Source organism: Argentina anserina, chromosome 3 (genome assembly GCF_933775445.1).
Source record: "Argentina anserina chromosome 3, drPotAnse1.1, whole genome shotgun sequence".
Lineage (NCBI taxonomy): Eukaryota > Viridiplantae > Streptophyta > Magnoliopsida > Rosales > Rosaceae > Argentina > Argentina anserina.
In genome coordinates this window covers 11,710,999-11,737,509 of record NC_065874.1, presented here as the reverse complement: position 1 = coordinate 11,737,509, position 26,511 = coordinate 11,710,999, and the positions used below count along the sequence as shown (strand labels likewise).

Here is a 26,511-nt window from a genome sequence, read left to right as displayed (position 1 = left end):
AATTCCAAGAAAAATCGGCATACTTTGAAAGAAATAGATTATGCGCGCATGGCTAGCCACCGATATGATGGTCTGGGTTGGTGAGTGATTCAAGTTCTTCCGAGTTTGCGGCATAGAGATCCGTTAGGAGATGGATTGGTCAGTGTCACTCCTTCTGGTTCTGTTGGAATAAAAATGGGAATGAGTTTACTCATGTCCAATGACAGAGTTAGGATTTTATAATTGGTTGGTTTAGAAAAAAAATTACGATTATTTATGAACTATATATAAAAATTTGGGGTGAATTAATATTTAAAATTTAAATTTTTACACTAAAATTTAACTAGAAATACAAATTTTTTAGTAATTTGAGGTGAGCCGTAACCCGTGTGTAGCTACGTCCTTGCTACTATCTTAGTGCTCTGAACGTGAATGAGAACAAGATGGGGCACGTGAGAACAAGATGGGCAACTGCGACCAAAATTTCCAGGCAATCAAGTCAATTGCTTACTCGTCGGTACAAGCTTCCAACCATTTTCGGGGCACGAAGTGATAGCAATTTTTGGATAGCCAAAGTTTTCCGCCTTCCATATGAGTGGATATTATTATGTATTGTTTTCTTAATATTAGGATTAGATCGACAAAGTTTGATTGGGGTTGTCATTGTCAATTTTGCCTAAAATTTTAAAATGCTACTTAAGATCAATTATCACCTTCGAACTTGCAATTAGTAAGTGGATACAATTTGGTCAACCAAAATTGGGTCTTGTTTGTTAAGTTCAGCATAGACAGCTCTTTCCATCCATATTTTTGTTTATAACTATGCTCTTTCTATTCATATTTTTGTTTATAACTAAACAGAGTTTAAGTTAGCCATAGCTAGTTTCGTAACTGTGATTATGGGTCGTGCATGTATTTATGTTCCCACTTGTGATAATGCACTAATTTATACTATTAATAACCCAAATAAGATTTGTCAACCAAAATACATGTGAAAATACATTAATAACACTAGATTATAGATTAATTAAAAACAGTTATTAATATATAAAGATTATAACAGTAATTAACAAAATAATATATAAAGAATAAATTGAAAAAAAAACTGAAAACTATCGTATAACTATCCATAACTTCATATATTCTATTTTTCTTCCACCAAATCCTGAAAAAAAAAATTGCATGTGGGGAATCGCATGTATAAAGGCTAGTATTGAGATAACGGAAACATGTACTAAATAACCATCTATATATACAATAATCTTCGAAATTAATTATTTGATTAATAACTCTAAAATTTTTACAAGAAAATATGTCATGCGAACCATGACTATCGTACTAGTAATTCTACAAGGTTTCCTGGCCATATGTAAGATTTTAATTTGAAGATCTATCGGTAATTCAGTTTCTATTTTGTTTTGTTTTTACTATATAAGCATTTAAGTCAACCTATTTAATTTTTTTTGTTTAGATCGATCTTTCACTTTAATTGGATTGATGTAAGGTGATTTAGGCGCGTCTACATATAAGCCATGTTTGGTTCACTGATTTGGGGAATCTATAACTTAAAGTGCTTACATTCCTTTGTTTAGTGCTGCCAATTTGGGAACTAACTTACAGATATAAGGGAAATTAGGGGGGAAGATGATTCCTTCCAGACCCGATGGTATTGAACTTACAGGCTCTTTTCCTTTCATAATTTTGGACCATAATATCCCTACTCAAATATGCTATTGTCAGAAATACCCATCAATATCTCGCATTCTACGCCCTCTTTTCATATATGTGCCTCTTCTCGCACCTTCTTTCATAGATAGCATTCTTCAAGAAAAAATAACCCGCCTATTTTTCGCACCTTTCATCAGTCATAGATCTATATATTGATTTGTAGTTAATCGCCTTCACTTACAAAGACTCAAAGCACTCGAACAGACTATCATTTAGGTTTGAGCAATATCCATTGCTTATCTTATCTCTTTGTGTGAATGGTACATGATTTGAGCCTTTTCTTCTTCTCGTTCTATTTGGTTATTGATTTGTGCCTTTTGATTTTGATTGATTCTTCAATTGATTTTGCTTTAGGGGTCCTAAACTAGCAATAATCTAAAAAAACCCAGATTTGTAAGAAGATTCTTCAATTAATTTGATGTGTATAAATGAGACATCTTGCGTTTGTTTTTGATGGTGAGATATATGTTTTCTATATTGGTTATGAGAAATTTTGGATATTTATATTTGTGGAATCCTTGAAAGTTAATATTCTATGTAATTTTCCATTTGTGATATGTGGTTTTGTGGGAAATCTTGTGATGGAAATTAGGTTTTACGATATCTAATAAAACCTCCACAAAAGAGAAACATGACCAAGTGTTCATCGTATTTCAATTAAATAATTCATGACTAAAAGAAACCAATAATGTCGTGCTTAGCTATATGTTATTTGTAGGTCTTGCTTACTGGTAGTGAGTATCAAATACTGTTTTGGTAGCTTGGATCTTCTAGTATATATATTTAGTTTGTCCACCTTAGTTGTAGGAGCTGCATCTGTCAAGCACTTGTGTGTACAACTGAACTGTACATTATGTTTGTATTGTTTTGTGTCAATCATATTCTTATGTTGGAGCTATGGCAGCTATGGCTCACAAAATCTTGTCAAGGACTAAAAATATTCTTAAAATGTTGGATGATGTTAAGGATTTATTTAACTTTGTTGTCATGATATACGTTATCATGTATATCATTACTGAACGACATTATCGCAAGTAGTCTGAAATCAAAGTCTATTAATGATCCTTTTTCAAGAGTCAATAATTTTCAACGCATGGTGTATCCAAGTGATGTAAGGTGCGTAAATGAGCTACGGATGAATATGTATACGTTTTGCAAATTATGCTCTATGATACAAATATCTGGTAGATTGCGAGATACTAGAAATATTTCCGTGGATGAAATGATAGCCATGTTCTTAAACATACTTCCACACCATGAAAAGAACTGAGTCATACAAGTCAAGTTTTTATGTTTAGGGGAATCTATTAGCAGGTACTTTAATGCAGTTTTAGAGGGAGTCCTATGTCTACAAGGACGATTATTAAAATCAATGAGAACCAGTGGTTGATGACTCAACTGATGAGAAATGGAATGTTTTTAAGGTAAATGAAAATATGATTTTTCTTATTAAGTGGAGCCTAAAACATAAAAAATACTAAGGCCTCGTTTGTGTTTTTATAGAATTGTCTTAGAGCGTTAGATGAGACATATATTAGAGTACATGTATCTGAAGTTGAGAAGCCTCGGTACTGGTCTAGGAAGAATGAAATTGCTACCAATGTCTTGGGAGTATGCTCTTAAGATATGCAATTCATTTATGTATTACCAGGTTGGGAGGGTTCTCTTGTAGATTATGGAGTGCTTCGTGATGCCATTAGTAAGAGACATGGTCTTAGAGTCCCTCATGGTGAGATGAAGTGAATAATTATTTAATGTCCTCAAGTTCTTGGGTTTTTTGTCATTTTTACTTTTTGCAACACTTCGAATAATAACTATATGTATTCTATAGGACATTATTATCTTGTTGATGCCTGATATCCAAATGGAGAAGACTTTCTTACCCCATTTAGAGGGCATCGATATCATTTAAATGAGTGGAGAGAAGGACGTCAGCCTACCTCTGTTGAAGAATTCTTTAATATGAAGCACTCATCTGCTAGGAATGTGATAAAGAGGTGTTTTGGATTACTTAAGCTACGGTGGGCAATTCTTAGAAGACCTTCATTTTTTCCTATCAAGGCACAATGTTGAATTATTATTGCGTGTTGCCTACTCCACAACCTTATTAGTAGAGAAATGACTATTGATCCACTAGAAAATCAGTTGCCGAATCAATTTGAAGATGACAATCATAATGATGATGATGATATTATCACTAGTATTGACTCATCTGAACAGTGGAATGGTTGAAGGAGAAATTTAGCAACAACAATGTTTGAGAATTGGACAGCAAGTATGAATGGTGGTCGGGAGCCTGAAGTTTAAGAAATTATTTGATTTTTCTTTTGTTCTGCTATAAGCTGTGTGTTATTTTGTATGAAACTTTATGTTGGTGGGTAGATTGTATCAGTATTGTTTTGTACTATGACTTGGTATCGGCTGGTTTGTACTGAATATTTTCTATTAAGGTTATTTTACTTTCTAATTACTTTTATATTGCTTTATGTTCATTTAGATTCAGTTTCAGTTAATCCTTAATCAATGTTCTATAATATATGTCTATTATGTACTTAGGATTGTGACTAAAACTGGACAATCACATAGTTATACTAGAGTAACTAGGAATCATCCAATGCCGAGCCAATTACGGCATGGATTAGGAAAAATATTTTCCTAGATATTCAATACAAAAGTGTATTTACTATTGAATTAGGAATCAATTATTAAGACAACAAGAATGTCCAAATCTGTAATGCATTAGGGATATCTATAGTTCTAATTCTATAAGGAATAGTCTTTATGGGAGACATCCTTATAACTAGAACTAGTATAAATAATGGCTTGGGTCCCTGCTATCACCATGATTTACAAGCAATTTATTCTGCCCATCCAGAAGCTTAAGTTTGGTGATCAGCAGTAAACAACTTTGATTCATTCTCTAAAAACAATTGGGCCTTTAGAACATGCGCTTCTTGACCCGAGACCCGGCCCAAAAGCTTCTTAAGTTTGAGATCGAGACTGTGAACGTTGTAATCAACGTTCTTCTCGAATTAGGGCTGAGCTTGGGGACGAGATGCATAAAGTGCACTAGATGCACCAATCTCGATTGAGATTCAAACGTCATGCTTAATAATTCAAGGCTGGAAAAAAGATTGTTGCATCTGTATTCATGATTCCGCTTTTAAAGTTATAGTAGCATCATTAAGAAAGCAAAACGTTAGAGTTTTTTTTGGAATTTTTTTTTTCGATTTCAACCACTGTTTATGCAAGAATCCTAGAGCACCTCCATCAGTGCACATAAGTGAATTGGTTTGAAATGACAACTTAAATGGATGTCAATGGTATGTTTATGCAACTCTGATAATTTGTATAAAGAGCATAAGAAATGTATTTTTAGTTTACAAGGATGAGTTCAGGAAATGCTACTTATAAAAGAAAGCAACAAGTTGAACAACACAACTGGACCCCTCGTGAAGATGTTGCTTTAGTTGAGGCATTAAAAAAAATGTCTTGGTGGCTACTGGAAGGTTGACATTGGCTTCCGATGTGGATACTTGGTTAAACTTGAACATATTATAAAGCAGAAGATATCAGGATGTGGGCTTAAGGAAAAGAACATATCGAGTCTTGTTTGAGGACATTGAATAAACAAACACTTGCCATGTACGACATGCTTTCTAACTCAAGTGGCTTTTTATGGAACCATGAAGAGAAAATGGTGGTATGTGAAAAACAAGTGTTTGACGATTGGGTTAAGGTAAGTTTTGTTGGTATTACATGTTTATTTTTTCTTTTTAATTCATATCAAAATTCCAATGAATTGTGCATGTTAACTTATGCTATTGATCCTATTATATATATATATATATATATATATATATATATTTATACATTAAAATCCTAACTTGTTGTGCCATATGAATAGTTTGAATATTCTTTGTTAAGCTCATTTTGCCCTTTTTGTTACCCTTCTTATAGAACTCCAAATACTCTAACTTTTTGATATGTTTCTCTTCTACTTGTTAGCTATCGAATTGGGAATTATCAGTTGATTTCATTCAACCATGAATGATCTTTGCCTTTTCAAAGTTTAGTATGCATTGAAACAGTTCTAGAATTTTCCAGTGAATCTCTTTGCTTTCTGTCTAATTTACAGGTCCCATTTGTTCCATACAACCTCTATTCTTTTTTTGTATGTGAAAGTAGACTTTCTAATAGCCAGTCCAAAACTGATTTCACATTAATTGGATTTGAAATGAATTATTTGTGGATTTTCTAAGTTAGCCATACTGATACCATGTTCTTTAGAAACTTGATAATTTCAGTATGGTTGAGTGCATCTGCTGCCTTACTTCTCGAACTCAGTGTCACAGCCTCGAATTTGTATGATAAAAATTCGAATTCGAATCTAAAATAATCCCAAATATATTGAAATTATCTTAAAGCAACAGTGTATCGAAACTGAGTTCACAGCACGACTCAGTCGACTTGAATAATACATAACCAGTTTATACCTTAAGTATTATAACAATTGGAAATGTAATATTCACTTAATCCTCACCACAAACAGAAGAAAGAAACCCTCAGTAATCCTCCGAGTAAGCTCTTCGAACCTGCTAATCCCCACTTGCAGAACTATCCCCTACATCATCGATTTGGTGCACCGAAATTGTAAACACAAACTCGGTAAGCTTTTCAGCCCATATGAGTAAACCAACATTATAACATACATCACATAAAAAGGAAATGTTAAAAATAACATTTTAAGACATGTGTACTCATGAGACACTGGACAGCCCATCTGGTTACCCAATATTATTTTAAAATATGTGTACTCATGAGACACTGGGCAGCCCATCTGGTTACCCAAAATCATTTAAAACATGTGTACTCATGAGACCCTGGCAACCCATATGTTATCCCTCATGCAGTATAACGGTAGACAAACTAGAGCTCTAACTGATTGTAACCGACACCCGGCCAAGGCTTGGTTCCGATTTAATGCTAACAATGTCTGAAGACCAGAAAACGTTTTAACAAGACTCAATGTTAAAACTACGTACTATATAACAATTCACGCATGTTTATATACTAAAACCAAGCGACTCTTGCACAACAATATATATATATATATATATATATATATATTGTCACTTAAATAATCAATTATACTGGAAAGTACATTATCTCCATTATGGTCTCATCCGCCACAATTAAAACAAAAACAATAAAATTTCATAAGTTCAATAAAAACCGTAACATTTTATAATATAGCAACCCATATATATGTATCTGATTTACCATTTTATACATGTACACAATCCAATATATTATATAGATGTCACAGTTCACTCTTTTATATAAATCATAATTATGAGTCATTTCCAAGGGTAGACTTGTCATAGTGAGATTTACTGATCTTATTTCTCGCGCACAACTTCTGTGACACCAAGAGTGATTCCCTCACTCGTTTCGTCGGTCACCTAATAGCATAACAATGTGCTTATAGAACGAGCTGTAAAATCTCAGGTGAATATTAATTACAGCTGAAACACTGTTCACAAAATACTGTTCACAAAATACTGTTCACAAAATACTGTTTGTGGAACACTGTTCACGCATCGCAACAAATGACCACCGTGCGTGGGGCTCACGCGCCGCCCAAACAGCCACGCGTGACCTCACTCGCATCCCCCAAAACCCTGCAATTTCTTCCTACACCATCGTAACCCTATTATCTAGTCCCTACCGCCCTAAGCGGCTCCCACTGCCGCCCTAGACGGCGGCACGCGCGGCACCACTACCTCCGCCCAAGCTTCATCAAATCAACAAACTTCCAACAACAAAGATGTAAATCACAAGGTGGAGATCGTAACCATACTTGTAGTTCACTCCAAATCGGCTGGAAACCGTCGGAATCACCCCCGCAAGATCTCGGATCGATGGTTGAAGATCAGAGACGATATGGCTCGATTCGAGCTTCACCGCCGGTGGATTGGTGTCTAGGAGGAGGATGGAGGACCTGCGATGGTCGCCTCGTACCCCGCTCTTGTCGGCGACATCGAGCTCAACGGAGTTGTCGTTGTGCTTCGTCGGGGCGGCTGAAATGCTGTACGGGGTGGGTCGCCACCACCACCGATCGATGCGGCCGTGTGATTCCAACGACACCGGCAGTGTCGAGCATGGTGGCCGGAGGAGGAAGATTGCTGGGTCGGGCCGGCTCGGTTTCCTCTTTTGCTTTTTCTGATTTTTGTTTCCAAAAATGTCTCTTTTATAGCCTTCCAAAATCGGAAACCAAACTTTTGTTGTTAATAACTTTCACATACAACATCTGATTAAGGTATGCCGCTTGTTCACGAACTCGTATCGATGATCTCTACAACTTTTGTGAATGAAGTTTTCAGATATGAGTGACGGATTAAAAATCAACTCTTGAGCCACCGAAAACGTAACGTTTTTCAACCTTAAATTTCCGAAATCAGTTTCATTTCTCAAAGACATTGACAAGAATGCGTAAAAATGCGATTTTTACTCGAATCACAAAGCTTAATAATTTACAAGTTTCGGGTATTACACTCAGTTTTGCTTCAAATTTTTTATGTGCCTCTTTCGTATGAGTACTTCTGATCCTGAAGTTCCAAAGCCATCCCTTCCTTAATGAAATTTTAGTGAATTGTCAAAGTCAAGATGTTCATGCCTTAGGTTCTGATCACTCATATCTATTGTCAATTCGTTAGTAAAATTCAATCCTATTTGATTCAATTTCAGTCTTTCACCAATATGTTTGAAGCTTGATTGACTTTTTGTTCATTGTTTCACCAATATAGCACAAGCACTATGTGATTCAAAAATTGGTATAGGACACTGTATTATCTCTATTTTGGACAACAACTTCTGACATGCTATATCAGATATCAAAACTCAAATTACATTCACATCTACATGTATGTGACTAGTTCATAAGGATACAAAAGGACTAAGAATGAAACTATTTATTCATTATGATAGCTTGATTGAAGATTTTGGAAGAGATCGTGCAAATGGACTAGGAGTTGAAGGACCCGGTGAAGCATATGAAGATCTAAATGACAATGATTATGCTGATATTGAAGAACATGGTTTGGATGAAAACACAGGTTCTTCCAATGTTATTCGAACACCTGCATTTCCACCTTTTGCTCGAACTAGGAAGCGAGCGAGAGATGCTTATTCTCAATGTTTGGGAGACATGGCCAATACATTACGTTCTTTTGTGGATGTGACCAAGGTACATTTGGAGACAATGCAAGGAGTACTCATGAATGAGCATATGACATGAAAAAAGAGGTAAGATAGTTAAGGAGCTTATGAAAATTGAAGGCATAAATGATTATGATGTGTTTGATGCAGCTACTGAGATTATTCGAGATGACTCCAAGATGGATCCATAACTTGCTTGCCCAAGTCAAGAAATAATTGTTGGGTTGAGTTTTCTTTTATATTGCTCCTGAGAATATGGTGAATGGAGTAATTCTCTAGATATTTTGAACTAATTTAAAGACTTACCTATGTTATCTATGTTGGAATTCTGATCAATGTAAGGTTATTATATATTATCAATATTAACTATAGTATTGATGAGATATGGATGATGTTATGAATCAAGTAGGCATTCCTTATATTTTCAGTTGGTTTTGATTTTTCTTAGTCTGTATAATTACTTTCACTTGTGATCAAATTCATCGTGAAAGAAGGCATGTAACAAATTGAATTGGTGGCAAAGTCTTTCAAGTTTCAAGTAGGTTGATGTTATTTTCAATTATATATACAAGGATATAATTGGAACTTTAGTATATGTTTGCTTTCCATTCCTACACCCAGCCAAATATCAAAAAGGAATTCAAATGGATTTCATGTGTGACTTCCTTGCCTTACTAAACATATGAAAGGAATTTGGATATGAATTCTAACTTCCCTTCCCCATGGAAAAGAGAAGGGAATTAACTTACATCCAGTCAACCAAACATGGCCATATGGTTCTAATGTTGTATCACGTACGTACTTAACAATAACGTACAGGGGAAAACCATACACGTTGTATGAGCTAGGAACAGAATATAAATCCCAGAAAGACTAAATTGCAAAGCAGCACTGACAACTAGCTCTTTCACTTTCTGAATGAGGTGTTCATACGCACGAAGATTGACAAAACTATATGGCGACTAGCTTTTTCACATTGACCGGAAACGAGTATCGTAAAGGACCATAAAGAATATAATCCACAAGCTTGCGATGAGCTGCCTCAGTAGGATGTGTTCTATCCCAGAAGAGATGATCGCTTCTGTTGCTGCAGTAGGTCGCAAATGGCAGGCAAGGAGCATCCGCATTGAGCTTGCCAAGACCGCAGCAAGCAGCCTTAACCTCAGAAAATCCTGCATAAATGTAATCGCATAAATTAGCTAGCTAGGAAACTGTATAGTTATTGTCTAATAAAATTTCTTTGCGAAAAGGGATCGATAATACCATGAATTGTTGGTTTCTGGATGAAGTTCAGCATGACGCTGTAACCATCAAAGTAGGAGTAGTTTATGCCTCTGAACTCTGATGTCAAATTCTTCAACATGGATACAAGTGCTTGATTGTACTTGATGGCCAATCGATTTACATCTTCATCGCATTTTCTGTCCGCCTGCTCATTCCTTTCCGATGGTGTGCATCCAATAACTCCAACCCCAGTAATTGAAAATTTGCGTGCACCATAACCATATAACCGCTGCAAGAGCAATATGACTTAATATCGGAAGTATTATCTCTTATATATGAATGATGACATTGTGTTACCTACAGATTGACACTTGTATAATTGTATTACCTTCACTTGTTCTTTGAAGACGTGAACAAGGGAGCTCACATACTGCTGTTGTGTGCTGTTACTTAACGAGTCAAAGTAGTTGTAGATGTCATTGTTTCCCGTGGTAATGAGGAACATAGATTTTGATAGGTGATTCTGTGCTCTAGAGACGCCTAGCCCTTGAACAAGGTCTTTATGCACAGCCAAATAATAGTCTACTTGTTTTTCCAGAGGTATGGAAAAGGGCTAGCTTAGGCAAAACAAATATTCAACAGATGAAAAATAATCGTTAGTTACCGCACACAACTTCAAAATAATTGATTATTTTTGTCTTTAGAGACGAAATCTGCTACGTAATGTTGTAAGACTATAGATTTTCATGACATAATGAGTGCTTAATTGAAAGGTATAATTAAGCAATTTCATATTCTGACAATGTACGTAACATATATAGGAGCAGAAAGTAGTACTATTACTACTATAGAAACAATTCACCGGAATATAAATACGGATGAGAAAGTTGTACTTTCACTAATTCACTTACATATTGTGGATCTATGTCGTTTAAGATTTTGGAAGCTGCAGATGCGAAGTTGACGCCGTTTAAGAACTGTGCACTGCTCTTGTTTGATTTGGATGACATGGAGAGATATGGTGGTATTGTTGGCAACCCCATTTTCTCAGCTGCAAAGAACAGCACTTCACTAATTAAGCTCTCTTATTATCCACCAACTACGTAATTAAGATTTAAGTAAGCAGTAATGTACACAGGAGCATTAATTATCCGGCCAACTGCCGATTTGAATGGCAATTCATACTTTCATTTTCGGGGACCCATTGTGTATTATTGAAAATTTGATTGTCTTATCAGATTGAGAATTTGATTGTAAGTTTTTACTCGATGGACATGAAAAATATCTAATGTCAGATTGCTTGGCCAAGCAGCTGGTTGAACTGTTAAAGATATAAGACATGTGACATCACAAATACTCTTTGCATTTTACTTCTTAACTTATATTGCTATCCGTCATTTATTACTGGACAGTCGGATCCGACTCTCTAATTCCGAATAGTCCGACCGTCTAATCCAAGTACTTCGTGATTGTGTTGTGTGGTTCGGTTCGAGACCTAAGACTGACGCTTTTATGGGACACGAAATTAAGACCTAAAGTTCAAGTTGGATTTGGCTTCTGATACTAATAGGTTAAAACTCCGGCTGTCTGTATTCAATTTACAATTCGATTGTGAGTTTGGACTGATAATCTGAGGTTTGGCATGCAATTGTTAGCAGTGGTAAACTGGTAATTAGCCGATATAATAACCTCTTCTACCGACAATTAACAACTAAGGAATAATTAACTTTACTATTTACAAACTAGGGAGATAGGAATTAGCCCAAAAATTAATTAGAAAGATTTGTAGTGATGATCACTTACCAATAAGATCTGCAGCATTCTTGCCATTGCAGAACCTGCCGGTTGGTTTTTTGGTGGGGAAGTCGATTCCATTGTGAGGAAAGTTTGCTTTGGCAAATGAATACTTGAGGTAGTTGTTGTTGCCCGCATCTACTAGGGAGTCTCCGAAAACATACATGGCCGGAATCAGACGAGCCTCCGTAACTGAATATGAGAGCAGGCAGACCAAGAAGATCAAGAAGACGAAGACAGTGGGAGAGAAAGAATTATAGGCCATTGTAGCTAGATATGAAGTTTGTGATCTCATTCACAGCCAACACAAGGCTATTTGTATTTGCAGCGTCTGTGAGGCCGTGCGGAGTTGATTTATGCATAAAGAGGATAGTAAATGAGGTGTGTGAAACTGTGCACTTTTCTGTCTGAAAAGACAATAAATTTGACCGGATGATTGGACAGCCGGGGCTCCATAATATTAAGTTGCAGACTTGCAGTTGTTGGGGAAATTAATTATCATCTAATGTTATGATGCATGGTTGTACTTGTGCATGGCATCCCATATTCCCATTGATCTCGTTACATAGGGACTGATTGCTTTTGCATTCGTTGCTTCACTTGCTTTCATGAGATGGAAGAAGAGATGGCTGCTTAATTATGTTGGTGCAGTAGGTCGCCAGCGGCCATGGTGATCGACCACTTTGTCTTTAGGATTTCCACCGCTTCTTTGGTCTAACGTGGCTCGATATCTTTTACATGTTGATCATGATCGTCCCATTCTTGTTGCCAGTTACACGTTCTGGATCTGAGATTCTGAGCAGTACTAGTAAAATGAGTTCTCACACTGATTTTTCACATACGAATTGTTGTAAGTCCGTGGAAAATACTAACTCATGCAATTATCTGTATGGAATAAGCATTACATGAGTCCACCAAGGATTAAACAATACGAAAATCATTGTGAAATAAGAGCTATAGTATTTGGGTTGTATGAGGAAAACCCAAATCACACCTATTTCAGTGAGGTTATATATTATGTATAGTAATAGACTCTTGTGACTATTAAAGTTTGATATAAAAATCTGTATGAACTAAAAATCTACACAAATATCCATGTAATATTAACATACAGATGTCAGTAAGCAAAGTGCACACATACATCAGTAAGTTATAAATATATTTAATACGGTTTTCTGTAATAATCTAATTAATTTAATAGAGATTTAATTCACTCCAACAACCAACTCTAAACTAAACTTAATGCTCTCTCAGACATAAGATGCCGCCTCATCTAATTCTTCTTCTATTCTCAAACAACCTCAGCCTTCCCCCGGCCAACCCCATATCTCCCATTTCTGGATCAATCAACTAGATCGAGAACAACAAAATAGTCTCTAAAATCGCAAAGAGGCTGGGTAAAGAAGAATGTGTTCATGAAGTCAATGCGTATGGTGGATCCGATGTTGGAGATTTGTTCTTCCATAATAGAGTTTGCAGTTATTGCTTGCGGTTAAGGTTCTTTCTTCTTTTTGTTCATCAACAGATCCCCTCTTCTCATCCTCTGTAGATTTTGATGAAACTCAAATTTGTTTTGGCACCCAATCTATTGAAGTGTACACAATCTCCTTGCTTAGTTGATCCTCATGGAACTAACTGTGGTTGTGGTTCTTGTGACAATTTGACTTAATGCATTGCAGAAGCAACAAACAGAGGTGAATGTGAGATTTGGTCTAAGGCACATGAACTCTCCATAAAAGCATAGCCTTTGTCAACCAAAGTTAATTACTATCAATCTCTTCACCAGTTATGGACTCTCCATAGAGCTGCAAAAATTCATGCTTCATTGGATTCATCATGTAACTATTGTGTAACTTCATTGGGTTGGAAAGATTTAAATATTGTTTAAATATTTTGGACAAAAATTTATATTTGTGAAATAATTTGCAGAATAATTTTTTTTAAAGAAATTAACCTATACCCACATAAATCCGTATATAATATTTTCAATTTCTCACACAGTGAATTTAAACACTAAGGGCAAAAATCTTATTAAAATATATTTATAGAAAACAAATGGAACCCACGCTCACAACTCACATAGTCACACTATAATTAAAATCGTGTGTTTAGCATTAGCCACTACTTTCCAAACTGCACAAAAAAAAATACGTCGTGGCTTCACTGTGGCTAAAGGCTTATTCACACTGATATCCGTGTGAGATCGCCTTATTTCACACAGATTAAAATCTATGGGAAAAACTGTTTTGCTAGTGGTGGCAATAGACCTTGAGGTTTTTCATATGAATAACACTCGGTGCATGCATATAAGTTTCTACGCAAATTTTTGCATCCAAGAAGCCATCCATAATTTCATATAAGGTACTTCATGAACACGATGCAATGACTGAGCCAACTTACAATCCCGTATAACATTTTGACATGCACTGCAAATTCTGCCATATAGCACTGACAAATGATGCTTTATTTTGTGTTTAAGGATTATCGAAAATATTTCATTCAAAATATCTCATCTTTTCAACTAAGTATCTCGTTTCTTGACACAATGGCGGAACCAGAAACTTATATGAGTGGGGGCAATAAATAACTTTTACTTGTGCGAAGCTCAAATTTTTTTCTTAATCTACTATTCTTAAATTAAGTATGTCGATATTTGTCATCAAAGTAAAACTCTTTCGAATTAATCTCTACACGCATCTGTTTTGATCTTTCAATATGTCTAAGAAGAGATGATTTTTCGTCTGATGTTCATTTTTTAAATCTTTCTATCTTACAACTGCAAATTTAAATAAAAGCAAATTTATCTAATGAACAAGTTATAAATAAAAAAACTAAACTAGTAAACATTAAAATAGAAGAATCCAACATAATAAAGAAGCAAAGAGTATAAGGTTTTAAACTTTTTTTGTGAACAATTTAATCTAATAATATAGAAAGTTTCCCTCATATTATAAGATAATTGGAAAGTTGGAGTATTAGACTGGAAGATTATCAAAAATTGAACTTTTGAGTCAACAATATAACCAAAAAAAAAACATAAAGTAGGGGCAGCCCCGCTTGCCCTGTTCCGTGACTTCCGTCTTTGCCTTGACATGGGATTTGACCAATTAGCTAGAAATGCATTATTTAAAATAAAAAAATTTATCGATGTTACCGGACCAACTAATTGATATTAGCCAAACTTTCAAGATGAACTAATAATATTGGAGGAATACTACGTCCTATTTGTCAAGCATCCCATTGTAAACTCTTGCCATATATCGATCAATTAGAGTATTAGTGATAACTTCAAAGACGCCGAGTTATGAATTAATTAAGTAGGTTGGAAAGTTTGGCTCTAGTTTGCTCCCGTTGATAGATGCATGAGGATTTATAAGAGTACTTGTAACAAAATAAGGCGACATAACATGCGCAACTAGCCGGCCGGTACAATACTTTTCATGTGGGTGGCCATTGATATATAAAATGGAACAAGTATTCTTTAGCAGTTATCGATCGATTACGTCACTGTCTAGATATTTGTCTACGGGTGATATATCGATCATGAATGAAAGGTTGAAAAGTTCAGACCATAATGATCCAGCTAGAACTTGGTACAACATTGTGGAAGCTAACAATATATAGAGGCTAACTGGACATAAACTTGAAGAAACCACAAACAAGATAGTCTAGCCAGCTACGCAGTACTCCGGCGTTGAGATGAAGCTAGTTATGTCGTTTCCAAAGATTTTCGACGATGACATCAATGGTATGTATTTACTACACAAGCAAATTATATCCTCCACTGTCATGACCACCAAATTAAATCGAAAATGGCACCATCTATACGTAAAAACAAAAGAAATAACAAGAGATCAAATTCGAAACGAATAACCTTATCATTCAGAGATCTAGCTTATTAAGAAGAAAATGAGAAACTGTCTATTAATTCTTTGCGAATCTGACTTCGTCTTGCGAGGGCTATCTCGTTTTCCACCTTACTCCAAAATTAAAGATGGCTTTTTAGTTCTTGAAGAATTTCTCTTACCATCCAGACCACGCGCTTCAATATTTGAACATAATTTGAGTCATTGCTAGGATTATATGAATCAGAGTGCAATCACGCTGTCAACCTTAATTAAGTAGCATTTGTAATAGTTTTAGCTTTTGGGGGCGTAGAATTGTACAACGTAGATTAGTCCTTGCATTCCGGATAGACAATGCATTCTTTGAACTGTTAATTAGTAAAATCGCCCAATGTCTCTGACATTATTTCCTTCGTTATACTACTAGTTCTCCCAATCAAATAATCGACACCGATCATCTTCTCGATCTATGTACGCACATCATCCCGTCATCATCAATTGTAAGAAAGAAAAATCAACATCCTCTAGATCGAAATATACATCATCCATCATCAGCAGCTATTTAGTTTGTTGAAAATACGATATGGTACCCACAAATTAAGCTCATCTGATCAAAGTCAGAAGCAGCAAAGAATTATAAATAGGGTTCAGGCGCATTTCTCGGACATACGCAAATGATAGAATTGTTAATACTGTTATACCAGTGATCTTCTTCCTAGGCTTTGCTCAGCATCAATTCTAAAAGACGAAAATCCAAGCCTATAAAGATTGGTTATCGAAGTAGGAGAAGTATACTTGCCTTATTGCACGTAAGTATTATCCTGTGAACTCTCTGGTAAGCTCTCTGTGGTTTGCAACCAGCTCCGTATCTATAATTTTATATATACTAAGTACGTGGATGTATTTGTTTTTTTTTTGTTACAATTACGTGGCTGTATTTAGTTACATTAATCATCTACTTTTCTGTAATGCAACCAAAAGATTCATTCCCAACTTCTTATAATCAATCTGCAATAATTTGTTTTAACCCCTTTTCCATGTCGATCTTTATGTTCTGGTTATTAGAAAAACAATTTTTTGACGGTTGTTAGGTACAATCTTCTATAGCTATTTCTTCAGATGAAAACAGAAAATGTGTTTCAGTCTTTTCCGACAGTTATTGATTCGATGTACTTGTGAAAGATACATTCCTTAATTAAGTTATGGTTGTTAGAATCTACTAGCTAAGAGTATTCCTGAAAATTCATTCACATAGATTATGCATGCATACGCAGCCATGCAGATTTATTCTTCAATGACAAATTGTTGTTCATCTCAAATCTCGTTATGCAGATTTGATCGACAGGTATGGCAGCTCTAAATACTCCCCATGAAGATGTGTTGGAATGGGCACAGAAAGATAATCGTCGTTTCCTACGTGCAAATATCCGAGTTGGTGACCTTGATCGAACCATTAAGTATGTAATTTTGTCAAAGCCCTCGATCAATTAAGTTTGATTTATAGGTTTATATAATTGAGAAATAAAGTTGATTTATCTTATCTCATAATTATATGGTCATCAGGTTTTACACCGAATTTTTTGGGATGAAGGTGTTGAGCAGGGAAGATTTCCCAGAAGAAAAGAAATCAACTGCAGTCGTTGCATATGGACCTGAAGAGACTCATTTTGTTCTAGGGCTCACACACCACCGTATGATATAGCTATCTCTGCAACAAACCGATATTTGTTATGAGTTTAACCCTAAAGATGCCTCAAGTTTTTCTTCTAACTCATTTTTATCTTTCGTTTCGCTTTTCTACTTAATTGACATGCAGATGATGCAGTGGAGAAGTTAGACATCGGAACAGCCTTTAATCATTTCGGACTTGCAACACAAGATGTGCGTATCATTAATCCTATCTTTCTCTGATAAACATTTTGTGCTGTATAGCAATTTCATAGTTTCTAATTAGGGAATTCGATGGTGAATGTTCAGGTCTATGGAACGGTAGAAAGAATCCGAGCAGCAGCAGGAGTGATCACTCGTGAACCAGGGCCGATTGCAGAGGGAGGGAGGACAATCTTTGCCTTCGTGAATGATCCCGACGGCTACAGCTTCGAGCTTATCCTCAGGCCACCAACTCCAGAACCACTGTGTCAAATATGTGTCAACGTCACTGATATTGATCGTTCAATTGAATTCTATCAAAAGGTAGCATAGATTTTTAGTCTTCGATTCATTTTAGACGTACACCTATATGATTTTATCACATCATCTTATACAAGCTTGACCATGTTACGTTATTGCATGTATATAACTCAACCTTTTGCTTCAAAACCATGCAGGCATTGGGGATGAACCTACTACTGCAAAAGTACGACGCCCCCCAGTTTCAGGTACAATATACTAGTAATACTTGTCTAGCATGTAAAACTACTAGTTACTACTTAGAGCCTCTCTAACCCTTGGTCTTGGTGCTGCCTACAGTATACAATTGCAATGGTGGGTTACGGCTCCGACTTCACTAAGACGACGATTATCGAGCTGAAATATAACTACAATGTGATAGAGTATACAAAAGGAAATGGATATGCAATGGTGAGTTTAGTTTGTCAAAAAATTTAATCTGAAAAGCAGCAGATATTTTGTTGACTTGACTTAGTAATAGATCAAATCAATCATTTGCCCGTTGATTTCTGTATCTAAATTGTATTGAATTTTCTAGCTTGCTATTGGCACTGATGACGTATACAAGAGCGGAGAAGCTGTTGAACTGGTTAACAAGAAACTTGGAGGGGAAATAATTCGACCCCCGGCTGTAAATCCCAAAACCAACACAAAAATCACTTGCTTTCTTGATTCCGATGGGTTTGAAACGGTAATTAGATCCTTCTTTTAGTTTCTTTCATTATATCCACACATCATCAAAATAGTATTTTCTTGTTACAAACATCCTCGGACTTTATTCGAGAAAAAAAAAATCCTCGGACAATCTGTTATGTTAGCTGTTAAGTTATCAAATTGTTAATCAAGTTCCTAACTATGGATCAATAAAACAATACAATTAGGGTTTTTAAATTTCTAGTCAGCCAAACCAAAACCTTACCTTATAAATCGTCAAGGGCAACATAACCTTACATCATTTCATGGTGATCTCTCTAGGTATTGGTGGACAATCAAGACTATGCTGACTTCAACAAAAAAATCGAAGGATGGGTAATGAAGCGCAATGCGTAGAGTTCATCTGGGGTGTTTCTTGTATGTTTCTATAAAATAGAGGGGGACTTTCATGTAGCCTTTTTGGCAAAAGTTATGATCTTGCCATCTCTGTTAGAGTATGAGACCATCTTCGGGTGCCATTTCTACTAATTCCACAAGTGTCCCTGTTACAGATGATAAAATCAAGTCCCGCACACAACAGTATGTCAAACATTTACTTCTTTTCTGTTTGTAAAAAGAATAATTGCATATCCCTATCTGACTTTGATCGATTCTCAAAGTAAGCCTTAGTCAAATAGTAAATCATCAATTTTCTATGTTTCTGATGTTATAGAAATTTAGAGAGATATTACACCATTATAGAATAAATCATTGTTAAAATGTTAAACTATTAACAACAAGGCCAAGAACTGATAGGGATATATCATATAAATACCTGATTGAGTGGTTGACTTGCATGAGAGTAATCATGTTTCTTTGCATTCTTGTTAGTTTTGCCGGTATGTGACTTAAACGCCTTTAACTTGAGTTCACATATTCATGTGCAAAAACCTCCTTCAACAACTTTTTGAAGCTATCTTCAGTGCATCCTCTGTTAGGTATGATCTTTAATTTGGAACAGAGCACCAGAACCTCAAAAGGATCCAAATGATTGAAAATAGTTGGGTCTCGATCATAATCCTGATGGCATCAAAGTTGAAGTAAATAAATTTAGTCAACAATTCATATTTTCAACACCCAGCTCGCTGCATCGATTAAAATATGCATGACTCATATATCTAATTGTTGTGTATAATACGGAAAGAAGTATACTGAAATCATTAGCACTCTCCTACATTATGGAGCACATCACCCAAGTCAACTGTGAATACATTATTTCCTCACCTTTTCTGTTACTATAACAACAGGCTTGGACAACCTGTCATCCAGTTCTCTTAGCCTCCCTTTGATTAGCTCAAAATCCTATGTCCACAACAACAAGAAAAAGCTAAGCTTGACATGTCACAATTAGCATCTACAGCAAATTTTGACCAAGCCATTTCTTTTATTCTCAGACTAAAATGATACTGTATTAAGTGTATTGATGACAATAACAAAGGACAAAATGAATTTTACATGTTTACTGCAGTACGTATTCAACATATAAGGCATGAAAGGTGTCTGTTCAATGATTTGTTTCAACACAGGACAGACTGCACAAGACAAGAATCTCATGTCAAAACAAGGAACAAGCAGAAGACTAACTCTACCTTTGTCAGAAATATGTGGTGGTCACTGAATTCAATTCGATCAACATAAAATGCTCCAATCTGCAGATAATAATTACAATTTGGACATGAGATCCTTGGTAGAAAAGAACATGTGTGAAGCTTCATAGAAACATCCCAAAAATACAATTAAAATTACATTTGTTGAATGACACCTGCAAACATATGTTTATCTGTGTGTGTGTGATCAAGTTAGACAACTAAGGGTGAGAATAATACCTTCTCTATTGCCTTTGTAAATGCTTTCGCAGAACCAATGGCAGAAACACATAATACAATAGCGTTCAACAAATCCCCTACAGGTTTTCTGAAGGTGGCATTTCCCACGTTGAAGAAATAACAAGGATACATTTTTGTGAAGAAAACAGGAACAGACTTGTTAACTTCTCTCAGCATTAAGCCAGTATCTTTGAGATTTTGTTCTGAAACCTGCGAGACAAAATAAACTTGTATGTCAGTTGAAAATTCAATCGAGCCCATTGATTTAAGAGTCTGCTACCCACTGTTTCAACTAAAAAGTACAAGATATATATATACCAAATCAGCGTGATGGAGTACAACAACATCTGCCTGTCTAAGTGCATCGAGAGGTTCCCTTAATGGTCCACGTGGGATTAAGTGACAGTTACCCCATAATGTTAATCCATTAATCATAACAATCTCCAGATTTCGCTTCAAGCTCCAGTGCTGCCTTCCATTCATTAAATAAATGCATAAGATTAGAGCACAGCACCATCATGAGCAATCTAAATGTCTTTCATCAGACTATCATAAGAACATAAGACAGATAGCAATTAGGATTCTTGGATCACACCTTCTCTAGGTTAGCCTCTCAAAAAGAAAGAGTGGCAGAGCAGGAGCTCTACAAATGCAAGCCCACATGTTATAATTTAACCTAACTGGCATGTCCCCTAAACTTTGAATGATAACCCTAAGTGATCGTTGTCCCCCAATTATGATATAGCACAAATACAAAGTAATATTAAAACTGATGCCGCTATTGAAAAATTTACAGATGACACTATCAGCATCCCATTTCACAACCATAGAAGGAAAAGGAAAACAAAAATGTTGGAAAGCATTTAAGTTTTGCCTACATTCCATCATCAAGAATTACGGCCCCAATTTTTTCGGAACTAAGGTGACTCCCCACTTTCTCACAATGGCAGAATCTCTCAGAATGTTTACTAGCGCAAGTATCAACATAGCCATATCTTTTGAAATAACCAGCAGCAACAGCTGCTCGATTTGAACCAACACCGATCTTGACAGGCCTCCCAAGAAAATGCCTATGTAGCATCTTAGCTTCATCCCCACCAGCATAACCCTGCCAGAGACATCACCACCAACACCTCCAATCAACTAACATAACCATCATTCAAAAGCTCAACCTACATTGACATTGTAAACTAACAATAAAACCAATCTACACATTCGAAAAAAAAAAGAAAAAAAAAAGTAAAGTACCCTTGTAAGAATGAGAGGTGATATCCCAGAATCAGCTAAATAATTCGCAATGAACTCCACCATTGGAGTCTTCCCATTGCCTCCCCATGTCAGATTACCAACACTGATCACCGGCACCGGCAACCTTCAATCCAATCTTTAGCATTAAACCCAGAACCAAACACACAGCTAAAATTTTTAAAAGGTTCAAACTTTAAGCTTAGAAATTACTGAATACAATCAAAGACTATAATTTTTAAAGCAAAAGTAGTTCAAGTTTTGATCTTTATCTATTTTTCCGAGAACCCAGGATCAGAGAAGCAAAAACAGAGCAAGGAATGAGGTGGAAATTGGAGGAGAGGGTGTTACCGGTGCTTTGCTAAGAGGCCGGAATCGTAGAGAGCGCGGCGGAGAGAGAGAGCAGCCGAGTAGAAAGACGAGGCGAAGAAGAGGATGGGGATTAGAGAGCGTTGGAGATGAGAGAGCTTAGAATAGTGTTGAGTATACGCGATTTCATTCACGGCTTTTCTCAGTTTCTCCATTGAAGACTGAAAGACAAGTAATTGGTGCTACACTCTACTGTTGAAATCGAGGTCGGAGTAAATTGCATTTTACTCCCAAAAATATAAAGGAATTCACTCCTAAATTGATAATCCACCTTCTATTTTTTCTTATTTGGTTAAAAATTTGAAAGGGACTGATTTTGGCACTGAGAAAAAATTTAAAAAAAAATCTTGTTCAAGGGTGGTATTGGAAGTGGAGGAGATAGTGAAAATATTATTAAAAAATAGACTAAGGCGTCATAATATAACGTTAAATTCGGCACCGCAATCATACGTAGCATGTCACATTATATTGTCACATCAACAATTAAAATTATATAAAAATGTAATTTTTAAATGAAAACACAATTACATCCTTATTAATCCAACGATTCTAAATTAATAAATTATTATAAAAAATATATATATATTTTATCATTTCTTCTTTTTCATCCGCTTCTAAAGTACAATTTAAAAAATTAAAATTTACAAAAATATGCTGGAAATATGTGTGTGCACGCGCGAAATATATATATATATATATATATAGAAAAAATATATTTACATTTAAATTTTAGAAGATGTAAAGGTAATTACAACATTTATATTTATATTAAAATTTTGGTAAAATTCTTTTGGTTTTTTTTTTCAAATGGAATATTATTTTGTTAGAGTATAATCAATTTAAAGGGATATGTAATGTAACATATTTTGTTAGAGTATACATATCTTAATTAATACCATATTTAATATAATTATGTCCATGATAATCTTTCTAGTGACAAATATGTCAAGATTCATAACTTTCTTATTTAATTTATTTACATTCACGATTAATTAATGGCTCTAATTAATTAATACAATTATCATATAGACACTCCACACACACATGTACACACACACACACACATATATATATATATATATATATATATCTGTATATTTCAAACATATTTTGTATATATCATATTTTTATTACATTTTGAAAATATTTTGAAAAAAAATAAATTATATAAAAAAGAACTACAATTTTTTTATAATAATCTAGAGTCGTTGGATTAACAAAAATAAAATTATATTTTCATTCAAAAATAACATTTTGTGATTATTGTAATTGTTGACATGGCAATGTGACGTGTCATGTCAAGTGGGATTGCGGCGCCAGATCTGGTGCCAAAACATTTTCCTATAAAAAATACTTTTTGGATCATCTAGTTGTTGTGTCTAGAGCTAGGAGGGTTTTCAATTCATCTAGTTAGTTTCTTTTGTTTCTTTATTTAGGCTCTTTGAATCTCGTTTGTAACCAAAAAATAAAAAATAAAAAATAAAATACAATATTATTAAAAAATGGAGGGGTGCAAAATTTGTAAAATTGAGTGTGTCAAAATCAACACCTTTTTTTTTATGGCAAACCAATGCATATAGGTTTTTATAAATTTTTTGTTTCTTGAATAGCTATTACATACACCTATATAGATAACGACATCAAACAAGAGGTTATGAGCCTAAATTCAAGATTAGTATGCGACATAAAACTATTCATTGGTAATAAGTGTAAATTGAACTAAGCTAGCTTATTCTATGACTGATACAAGTATCAATATGCACCTAGGAAGCACGGACACGCGGACAAAGGTTCGTATTGCGTGTCCGACACGGACACGCTCGGACACGCGAACTCAATTTGGACACGGCCCGGACACGCGAGTGTCGTAATCGGACACGCGAGTGTCCGAATTGAACACGCGGACACGCACAAACTCATAATAAAATTGAAAGTGCTTATGGTGAGAATCGAACCTTGGTCATCCAAGGCACCCAACAACTCCTCAACCATTCCAACAGATTCAGTTTTTGTTATATTTATGCACACTTTAATATATATATATATATAAGGAGAAAAACTCATGATAAAAATAAGAATGCTTGTGGTGGGATTAGAACCTTGGTCATCCAAATGATCCAACAAATCCTCAACCATTCCAACATATTCAGTTTTTGTTATATTTATGCACACTTTAATATATATACATCTAAATACTTTTAAATTTTTAAATTAATTTTTTAATAAATATATATATATATTAAAATAATTTTAATTGACGTGTCCACCACGTGTCCGTGTCCAAAAAAATTCTATATGCCGTGTCTACGTATCGTATCATGTCAATTACGGACACTCGTGTCCGTGTCCGTACTACATAAGGTATGCACTCTCCTACATTAAAAATAGAATAATAGAATACTAGTAAAGGTCTAACAACACACCTTTGAAACTAATAAAACTAAAAACTAATTAGACTAGACACTATCCTAGGCCCGAACGCTGTTAAGCCCCACCAAAGTCGCCGCTGCCAGAGACGAGCGCCGGCACCACTACCCTCCAACCAGCAATCTCACTGCAACCACGGCCAAAAAAGGCACCTAGAGAATAAGACATCTCTGGGTTCCAAGATGCCAACAAAAAAAATCAAGAGCCAACACAACCCGAAGAACAAAATTTGGATCCACCAAATCCGAACTCACACAAGCCGCTCCCACCCCCGTGAACCCCATCGTCCAGCACACTCAACCAACCCCACCGTATGTGTTTTGCACTAAGAGATTTCTGCCTAGCATTGACCCACCGCAGCCCTCCTAACACCTCCTCCTCCCGAACGAGATGGATCGACCCACCTGGCCACCTCCGATAATGCTTGCTTCGGCAAAGCCCTTCATCTTCGGACACTAGGTCCTCTTAGCAGTTCCATCTGACGACGCCGGACAGGTTGTGCGAGACCTCACTAGCTCTCTCTCTCTCTCTCTCTCTCTCTCTCTCTCTCTCTCTCTCTCTCTCTCTCTAGGGTTTTTTCTCTATATCCACTTTTACCGACGTATAGCTCTTAGTTAAATTAATAAGCACCCTTTTTTAAAAAACAAACAAAGATTGAGTAATAAAAAAATTAAGTTACTTAAAAAAGAGATACAGTCTGGATCATAAAAAGATGAGTGTAAATTTGTTTCCGAAATAAAATGTCCATTAATACTCATGTTCATGTTAAAAAGAGCAGTTCGATTAATACTCATATAAATCTTGCTCGAACCACTGGATTGATTTATGATGCATGTTTTCAATTTGAAATTGATATGAGTTGTGATAAAATTTATACAAGCAAAGACACACTAAAATTGCGGGATCACCTGAAAACTCATTTACTGTAGTTTTGATACATAGGCAGAGTGTAAAATCAAGGTACAATATCTCACAGAAACATATGCGTGAAATCATATTTCGTACCTTTTATGAGAATTAGAACGTCAATTAAAGGATTTTGTGATTTTATGAGACCTTTAATCGCTATGGATGACACATTCCTTTTGAAGCAAATAGGTCTTATGATTCGTGTTTGTGGTTGCATGCCATGATGAAGAGAATCAAATATATCTTTTGACATATGGGGTGGTAGACTCAAAAAATGATGCAACATGGTCATTGTTTTTGAAGAAATTGAAAAGGGTTCTTAGAGATATAGGGAATTTTGTTTTCCTATCTAATTAACATTGAAGCATCGACCACCAACACGATGACCATCATGGAGCCTACCTCTTTTACACAGCTAACAATTTGTAATCATGACCATCTTGTTGTCGAGAGCCAAAAACTTAATTGTTAATTAGACATATTTTTCGATTATATTTTTGTATCTCAACCGTTTAGATTTTAGGTCTATATAAATAGATTACTTGTACAAATATATAGTAAATTTGATAATGATTAAGATATCAAATTATATTAAATTAGTGAACGGACTAAAATTGTTAAACATGAACCGTTCAAATTCATAATGAGTAAATCACACTTATGAAGGTTTTAACGATTTTGAATTTAAACAAAAATTTACAAGGATGATATACTCATATATATATACAAACTAAACGGTCAAGATCTGAATATAAGATCGAAAAGTATGTGAATTTTTTTAGTCTTAGTCCTCAACAAAATGATCCACGTTGAAAAAGCTTCCCTTGTAATCAATGTTCGAAAAGAAATGAGATCCTTAAGTTATAATACATATAGTGGTCAAAAAGTACCAAGTGTTCGAGTTCAATACATTAACGGAAGACATTCAAAAAATAAAAGATGTAGAAGTTTGTAAATATCTTTCATAGGGTGGTTATTGTAAGTGGCACGCTCATTCTATGTGATACAATTAAGCAAGATAACATCTAACATGGCTGAAAGCTCTTCTCAGATAAAAGCTATCCAAGACTCCAACAAGAAAT

General features: G+C 35.3%; 3 protein-coding genes across 7 annotated transcripts; 1 reads left to right on the top strand and 2 right to left on the bottom strand.

Annotated features, from left to right (window-relative positions):
• Window positions 1–9,609: 9,609 nt before the first annotated feature.
• On the bottom strand, window positions 9,610–12,299 carry LOC126788328 (GDSL esterase/lipase At5g55050-like). The gene is made up of 5 exons (XM_050514303.1): window positions 11,956–12,299; window positions 11,064–11,203; window positions 10,541–10,765; window positions 10,192–10,441; window positions 9,610–10,100 (listed from the first exon to the last, which is right to left on the bottom strand). The coding sequence occupies exons 1-5, from the start codon at window positions 12,239–12,241 to the stop codon at window positions 9,880–9,882; spliced, it is 1,122 nt and encodes a 373-aa protein (XP_050370260.1). The 5' UTR covers window positions 12,242–12,299; the 3' UTR covers window positions 9,610–9,879.
• Window positions 12,300–16,599: 4,300 nt separating this feature from the next.
• LOC126789567 (lactoylglutathione lyase GLX1-like) lies at window positions 16,600–19,272 on the top strand. Its single transcript, XM_050515767.1, has 9 exons — window positions 16,600–16,626; window positions 17,124–17,248; window positions 17,355–17,482; window positions 17,608–17,672; window positions 17,769–17,984; window positions 18,119–18,169; window positions 18,261–18,371; window positions 18,499–18,651; window positions 18,936–19,272. The coding sequence occupies exons 2-9, from the start codon at window positions 17,139–17,141 to the stop codon at window positions 19,008–19,010; spliced, it is 909 nt and encodes a 302-aa protein (XP_050371724.1). The 5' UTR covers window positions 16,600–16,626; window positions 17,124–17,138; the 3' UTR covers window positions 19,011–19,272.
• Window positions 19,037–22,293, bottom strand: LOC126789566 (probable tetraacyldisaccharide 4'-kinase, mitochondrial). 5 transcript variants are annotated; one of them, XR_007671538.1, is made up of 9 exons: window positions 22,076–22,293; window positions 21,728–21,851; window positions 21,358–21,587; window positions 20,798–20,951; window positions 20,480–20,689; window positions 20,243–20,302; window positions 19,878–19,955; window positions 19,429–19,673; window positions 19,037–19,156 (listed from the first exon to the last, which is right to left on the bottom strand). XR_007671538.1 is itself a non-coding variant. In XM_050515763.1 (8 exons), exons 1-8 carry the CDS (start codon window positions 22,246–22,248, stop codon window positions 19,512–19,514), a joined length of 1,191 nt encoding a protein of 396 aa, XP_050371720.1. In that variant the 5' UTR covers window positions 22,249–22,293; the 3' UTR covers window positions 19,416–19,511. The 5 variants fall into 5 exon arrangements, 4 of the variants coding, with proteins under 4 accessions (XP_050371720.1, XP_050371721.1, XP_050371722.1 ...); XM_050515763.1 differs by lacking the exon at window positions 19,037–19,156 and having other exon boundaries at window positions 19,416–19,673; XM_050515764.1 differs by lacking the exon at window positions 19,037–19,156 and having other exon boundaries at window positions 19,416–19,673; window positions 21,728–21,895; window positions 22,076–22,221.
• Window positions 22,294–26,511: the final 4,218 nt, after the last annotated feature.